This window comes from Mytilus trossulus, chromosome 1, assembly GCF_036588685.1.
Source record: "Mytilus trossulus isolate FHL-02 chromosome 1, PNRI_Mtr1.1.1.hap1, whole genome shotgun sequence".
Classification (NCBI taxonomy): Eukaryota; Metazoa; Mollusca; class Bivalvia; order Mytilida; family Mytilidae; genus Mytilus; species Mytilus trossulus.
Genome location: NC_086373.1, coordinates 71,058,130 through 71,065,832, shown reverse-complemented (window position 1 = coordinate 71,065,832; position 7,703 = coordinate 71,058,130). Strand labels below are relative to the sequence as shown.

The 7,703-nt window shown below is 32.1% G+C and overlaps 1 protein-coding gene across 1 annotated transcript; it reads left to right on the top strand.

Moving 5' to 3' along the window:
* The first annotated feature begins 2,061 nt into the window (after nucleotides 1-2,061).
* On the top strand, nucleotides 2,062-7,076 carry LOC134683732 (recQ-like DNA helicase Blm). The gene is made up of 3 exons (XM_063543049.1): nucleotides 2,062-2,918; nucleotides 3,669-3,810; nucleotides 6,134-7,076. Exons 1-3 carry the CDS (start codon nucleotides 2,073-2,075, stop codon nucleotides 6,691-6,693), a joined length of 1,548 nt encoding a protein of 515 aa, XP_063399119.1. The 5' UTR covers nucleotides 2,062-2,072; the 3' UTR covers nucleotides 6,694-7,076.
* Nucleotides 7,077-7,703: the final 627 nt, after the last annotated feature.

Here is a 7,703-nt window from a genome sequence, read left to right as displayed (position 1 = left end):
GGTGAGCTAACAATATAAAACTTTTCAGCTCTAAAAGTATAAAAGGTTAAATCAAATGTTAAAAGTCTGTTATAGCCTCGAATTTATAACCTATAGAGATCGTACTTAATGGGCTCTAGATATGATCCTCTGTACAATACTGTTTATAAAATTGCATTAGGAACTGCTCTTTCTCTTGATATTTTCTCGATTGTGGTGCACTTTCTTCTATACTTCGTATCTTTATAAACGTTGTTGTTTGTAATTTTATAATAGTATCGAGGAAAACATAAATTGTGGTGTGACAACTATAAATTGCTCATTATAATGGGCATGGAACGACTCTGGACCATTATTTGTTCGCTTTGAGTTTCAGGGAACTTCTGCCCAAAGCTTAGGTTGGAACATCGAATCATCAGAAACATAATATTTGGTAAGATAATCAGCGAATTCGACAAATCTCTTATCTGCCAGTGCAACGGACATGAATGCCTCTACAAAACAATCAGATACATCTTGATCATCTAGAAATGCTATGCCGAATAAACCTTTCAGCCATTTGCCTTCATCTGATTCATCCTCTATGTATTCAGCGCTTAATCCAACTTTTTGAATATTTACCGAACATCTCCATGCTATCTCTTAGTTGTTCAATACTTTGTCTATCCTATATCGGAATCCATCATAAATTAAAGTTTTTTACCTTTGTTCGTTTCAACAACCTGTGTTTCCATGATGAAAATCTAAACAACTAGAAGTGTCAGTATGCGCTTTCTTGGTACAACCTGGCATAAATAAATATCTAGAACCAGCATATTTATACAAAACCAAACGTATGATTTCCCCAAAATCTTCGGATTTTTTTAAAACTTTTTATCAATTTATCAAATCCGCTGGTTTTTTCCCTCTTCCAAAACCTTTCAAACACTGTTACTTTTTCCGTAACTTTTTCTGTTTTACCCTGAAGTTATAACGTTACGCGCGATGTTCGTACAAAAGTGTAACACGACGACTTTTTCAGTAAATTAAACAAGCTTATCTTTAAAAAAAGTTAAACTTTACTAACAGTTATGTTATTGACAAATAATTAATGCGTATTTGTTTAATTGTTTGTGATCAATACATTTCATTTTATTGGTGTGTACATGGACCAATAACTTAACAAGTCTTTTAATTCCTTCACTGTTTATGCACCCGATCCTTCAATATTAGCCACTATTAGTGGAAATCTATTAGTAAAATTAGTCCACTAGTAACACTAACAACAGTATACTTTTATACTGTACAGTATAAATGTTAAGTGCTGGTAGAACTAACAAAAGTATATTAAATTCGGGGACAGCAAAAGTCATGACAAGGGTTGTCTTAATTCAAAGAAAATGGCGTGTTGAATGGCACCAGCATGGTTTTTATAAAGAAAAGAAAAATTACTAAATCAGTTACTCAATACACGAGTAGAGGTAGAAGAAGAGGTTTGCTTTCTGATCCTTTTCACATTAAACCTGACAAGCGGCACTCAGTTGAAATATCGTCACCAGTTGTACCATCAACAAGTCGGACACAGAAAGCATTGAAAGAAGAACTTAATCCACATGAAATTGAGATTGATGATAGTAATGAAACTGAAGGTACATGAAAATATTTTTTAGGCAATGGTAAACGACGCTACTTTTCCCGATGTAGTCTGTATATATATACATTGCTGTCTCAGTGTAACTTTGTATAACACCGTAGCTCTCAGTTTATTAAAGATTTAAACTTGAACATAGAACATAAAATTTAACGGTGTATGTGCTTGCAAAAGTGAAAAAAAATGCATATATGATAAACAACGCCAACATTGATGGGCGTATCAGAGATTGCATAAAAGAAACGGAAACGTCGGAAGGGAATCCGATTTTGGTTCCGTATTATATTATATTTTAGCTCTCTACGTGTTAAGCTGGTTCTCGACTGACTACTACACTTTGTTTATAGACAGCCGGTGATATCCGATGAACTGTTGGTTTTGATTAGTGAAAACAACATGTTTCCAATCAGCCAATCAAATTGCGCGTACTATATATTGCACTTCCATGGAAAAATTCAATTTTATGCTACAATCCAAGAAAGTCTTATCGCAAATCAACATCTACAGATTGAAAGAGTATTCTTTTTTTAAACCATCTCAGGTTAAATGTCTGAAAAGTGCTTTAGTTGGAGATACTGTGTGTGTGTTGCCGACTGGATATGGTAAATCGTTGATTTTTGAAGCTTTGCCTTTCTTCAGTAACGGAGTTGTAATTGTAGTGTCGCCCCTGAATTCGATTCTGTATGAACAGTTAGACCGATATGGAGACCTTGCCATACATTTTAATGAACTTTTGTATAAGAACAGTGGAGCTAAGATTCCTTCAAACGTTAAATATGTGATTGGACACCCAGAACAATTTATTAACAAAGAAGCTTTTCAACTTCTTAAGTGTGAATTAAGAGATAGAATCACTCATATTGTGGTTGATGAGGCACATTGTGTTGTACAATGGGGAAATGGTTTCCGAGAACAGTTTTATGAACTAATCAAGCTCCGGTCATTGTTTCCTAGTGCCAAAATTTTGGCATTGACTGCTACAGCAACCACAGAAATGCAAGCAGAAATAGTGAAAAGATTAGGAATGAAAGGAGTCGGAACTATTGTTGGAAACATGGATAGACCTAATATTAAGTTGATGGTTTCAACAAGACCAGCAGGGTGTGGTGGAAAAACATGTGTTGAAGACTCTTATGACTATATTTACAGTCCATTGTGTGCTGAACTTGGCAATATGAAGGAGTTATTTCCGAAGACAGTGGTGTACACAAAACTCAAGTGGTGTGGATATGGCCAGGAATTATTTATCCGATTGGATCCTGACCTGAAGGACTATGTAGCTCAGTACCATAGCCCGTGTACTCCACAGGTTTGTGCAATTGTTTATTATAGTACAAAATGTATATAGAATATTGCAAGTTTGAATTTACAACATGTGATATGCAAATATAAAACTCTCCACAAGACCAAATGATAAAGAATTTTAAATAACAAATATAGGTCTGAAACTGTATGACCTTTAACAATGAGCAAAGCCCATACTAAAATAGTATTGTGAAAAAAGTCCTTCTACATGTACATTAACACTTCTTATTTGAAGTCAATTATGCATGTGACATTCTGTAACCATATTTTATGAAAAACATTGTTTATTACCATAACCATGTGTTGAAAGTTAGACAGTCATATGAACAATGTAAGGACCAGTGGTGGATCCAGAAATTTTCATAAGACTGACTGACTGCCTATGAGGGAGCCGCTCCATTCAGGCTTCAGTGATTCCCTATATAAGCAACCAATTTTTTCCCAAAATCTAAATTTGAAAAATAATGTTTATTCTATTCGTTCACCAATGCATCATGTGCATGTACATTGTACTTAACTTAAACCTAAGTTTCTCTACACGATTTTGCACGGTCACTGTACTGCCTTCAACAATGAGCAAAGCACATACCGCATAGTCAGCTATAAACAGCTGACTATAAAAGGCTCCAAAAAGACAATATAAAACAATTCAAAGGAGAAAACTGTATAATGTGTTATAATGTACATGTATAACTTTTTAAAAAGAATCTTAGATTTTTTTTTATTGAAATGGAAATATATTTGTATCTTTAAGATGAAATCCAAGGTACTGAACAGTATGGCACAGATGGACAGCAGTATTCGTTTGTTGTTTGCAACAGAGGCCTACAGCATGGGTACAGATGCACCAGACATTAGACGTGTTATTCATGCTGGGGTACCATCAACAATGGAAAGTATGTTATTGTTCATTTAAATTGTACAATTGTGTGTAGATCAACAATGTATACTACATATAAAAAAGAAGGTATTATTGCCAATGAGACAACTATCCACAAAAGACCAAAATGACAAAAAACATTAACTAATATAGTTAACCGTACAGCCTTCAACAATGAGCAAAAGCCCATACCACATAGTCAGCTATAAAAGGCCCATTTTTAAGGCCAAACTAATTAGTTCTTGTGTTTCTTGTATTAAAATAAGGAATAGCACATACATGTGAAACAGTTGAAAATATAATTTATTGTAATTTTTTAACAAAAAACATTAATAACATAGCCATGACAAATGCATGATAACAGTACATGTTTAACAACATGTAAAAATGTTATACAGGTATTTCCTACTATAAATCACTTTTACATCAAAATTTGAAATTCAATGAAATATCAAATAACAGCAATTCTCGTCTATGACGTACATGTATATATTATTTAACAATGAGGAATCAAAAACACCTGACTAACTATTTTTATATATCATGTATACTGGTACATGTACATGGATAAATATATTTCTTCAGTTAAAGTTATAGTAAATGGCGTATGTCACAGATTATTGTAAAATTTTGCATACAACTCTGGCTCTTACAGCTTCAACTGAAAATCGAAAAAAATAAGGCATAATTTATCTCATTTGCATTGTATCATTTGAAATGTAACTGGTTGAATTCTTGCAAAATCGTTGACAAACATAGCCCATTTACTACTATTTGAATTCCTTGACCTTAATCAGATAAACACCTTTGTGCATGTTCCTCAGTTTCTTGAAGAACAGTGTCAATATCTATATCAAACTGTTAACATAACAGATACTACATGACTTAATACTTTTATCATATCAATGAGATAATAATGCATCACATGCTTTTTTTAAATAAAAAAAAATTGTGGCTTTATAACAGTAAATTAAATCTCATATTTTGACTGACACAGGTACAATTATTCATGAATGCCAATATTATTACAGTAATTATGGTTGAATAATACATTGTAACAGTCAATACACATAATGCAATACATAAATACATTGACATGTACCCTGTATTGTACATATCAAAACCAATCTTCTTCAAAAGAATATTGCAGTGTTTGATTGAGTTAATACATGTATAAATATTCAAAGAACTTGTCACAGAAAACAAAAAGATACGGGTAAAATGTGTAAGCTGAGGTCTTTAATAATAATAGTCCTTACCTCCCTTGGACTGTTCATGAGTGGAAAGATAATTGTTTTCACATGGCCCTAATTAAGTTTAAAATAGATAACTTTTACTTATACAGTTTCACTTGTTTTTAAGGTTTGTTAGAGGATAAACATCTTGTTATATTCATTTAAGAATGATATTGATGCACTAATTTTTTAAATGTTCAAATCATATTTCTTATATAAATTTTAATATTTCTTGTCAGAAAGCCACGATACAGCTTTAGAAAAGAATGGGACCAGAGATAATATAATTACACAAATCAAATATTCATTGCTGTGTAAACTTTTTAAATATTAAGTTTGTGACATTCTGTCAGTAAGGGATACTTCTTGTACAAATACTTTTTTTTTTTTTTTGAAAAAGTAAAAAATATATACACATATATTAAGTAAAAAATAATATTTGAGTAATCTCCCCTTAATTTTCTTTAAAATTTACTCAAATAAGTAAATCTTTCTTACAATCCTACAAAAATTCTCAAGTTTATCTTACCCACTATCTTAACATGTGAATTTAAGACAAGAGACCTATCAAAATGAGCAAGTCCTCAATACTGTTAGCATCAGGTTAGCATTAACAAACTACTTCCATTGATCCTACAAAAACAGAAACCAACAGTAACAACTTGCAATTATTAGGTTTAAATGTGTTATATGAATTTATTTACATCTTAATTATCAACTTTGTCAGTTGAAACCGGTATGATTTTTTCTCAGTACTGTTTTTTTATAAAGGGACACAACACCACTACTATCTGTGTATGAAATAAGCCCAGCCTCCCTTCTTATACTTCATATAATATCTAATATTTAAATAAGGAATATAAAGGGACTTAACACCACTACTAACTGTTTATGAAATAAGCCCTGTCTCCCTACTAACCTAATATGAAATACAGTCTACAGACACTTTTACTCAATCATATTCCTAGAAATGTGTAGGAGGTAAGATAAAACTGATTATTGATTTTGTGTGGCATGAATAATTAATACTAAATGTATATGCATATAATATACACACAAATGGGAATTTTACAGCAAAAACACATCTCCATATTTTCATTGCAGCATACATACAGGAAATTGGAAGAGCAGGTCGTGATGGAAACCCAGCAATTGCCAAATTGTTCTTTAACAAAATGGACATTTCTTCAGCTGCTAAGGGTATGACTGATGGCATGAGAAACTATTGCCAAAGTAAAGAATGCCGAAGAGACTACATTTGCACTCACTTCGGATTCAACAATTGTTTTGATAAAGAGAAACATGATTGTTGTGACATATGTGAACTTAAATGTACATGTGATAGTTGTTTTGCTCAACTTACAGAGAACATAGAGGAACATCCAGTATGTGAAACCAAAAAAGTAACAGTTAAAAGGAAAACTGTCACAGAAATAAATCAGTTACTTTGTGAATATTTTGAAGCTGAAAACACTTCAGTGGAAATGCCGTCAGCAAGTTTATATACAGGACTTGATTCTTTGTTAGCTGCCAAAATAGCAAAGAATTACAATATTTATGACAACACTGATGTCATTAAATCAGATTTTCCTTTCATTGCTGAAGAAGTTTCACTTAACATTTCTCTTATTGTAAAAGCTATTGTGGAAAATGAAAAGAAATAGCTATATTTTGCAGCAGTGTATATTGAACTCGTAAGAACTTCAGTATTCAGTGATATTGTTGGCTTTTTTCAAATCTACCTCTACCTTTTTTTATGATAGATAATAAAATTATGCCTTCCCAAATCACATACATACTAACTTAGGAATTCTGTTTTTAAATTTTCATTTTGGCTTTATCAAATATGTGTATTAAATTATAGCAGAACATGATATGCAGAACAGGATGCAACCCTCTGGCGCACCTTGAAAAGTCGTAAGGTTGTAAGTCCCTGGCGTAGATGGAATATGCTCGTAAACTTGACCTGCTGCAAATCAGAGTGTGGGGGAGAATGGGGGATTTTATTTTAAATTATGCTGGTTGATAAGTACATTGAAGTATGTATGTTGTTTGGGTGTTTGGTGATATATCATTAATATATTCAGTTGTGTTTTTTAAAATTTTCTCTTTAAACACAAACACTGTTTAAAGGATTAAATATATAGTGTGCTTCTCATTTTTTCCTGTTTCAGTTATTAAGAAAAGTCTATGAAAAAATTTATTGATATCATATCTTAAATTATACTTTGCAGTTTAATCAGAAATCCCCAAAACTAAATATACTGGGTCGCAACTACTAAAAGGCATTTTTAGACACTGTGTATGCTGTTATTGCACCCTGCTTGAACAGTGCTTTCAAGTTTATACCTGTATGGACAAAACCATAGCTTCTTAAAAAATAAAGACTGTCAAAGTGGACCATGGTTTGCACCTGTGTACTATCATCACATTCTTGTTACTTGATGAATTTGTGTTTTAATGGTATAAATTATCATGTCGAGGGCAACTACTTAACCTTAAGCAATAACATATTACAATATACATGTAGTCTTATGAAAGTCAAAACCACAGGGATTGAAAATGTATTCTATCTTTAAGACAGAAATTATAGTGATAAAATAAAGTTTACTTATTTTCCAAGTTCAGTAGCAAACTTTATTTTCTGCTGCAAGATCCAGTTTCTAAATAGGTT

Bases quoted from the DNA above. Each gene is read 5' to 3' on its own strand.
- LOC134683732 (XM_063543049.1), top strand. From the start codon at position 2,073: ATGCTACAATCCAAGAAAGTCTTATCGCAAATCAACATCTACAGATTG. The intron at 2,919-3,668 runs GTTTGTGCAATT...TGTATCTTTAAG, and splicing joins ATAGCCCGTGTACTCCACAG to ATGAAATCCAAGGTACTGAA. The intron at 3,811-6,133 runs GTATGTTATTGT...TTTTCATTGCAG, and splicing joins GGTACCATCAACAATGGAAA to CATACATACAGGAAATTGGA.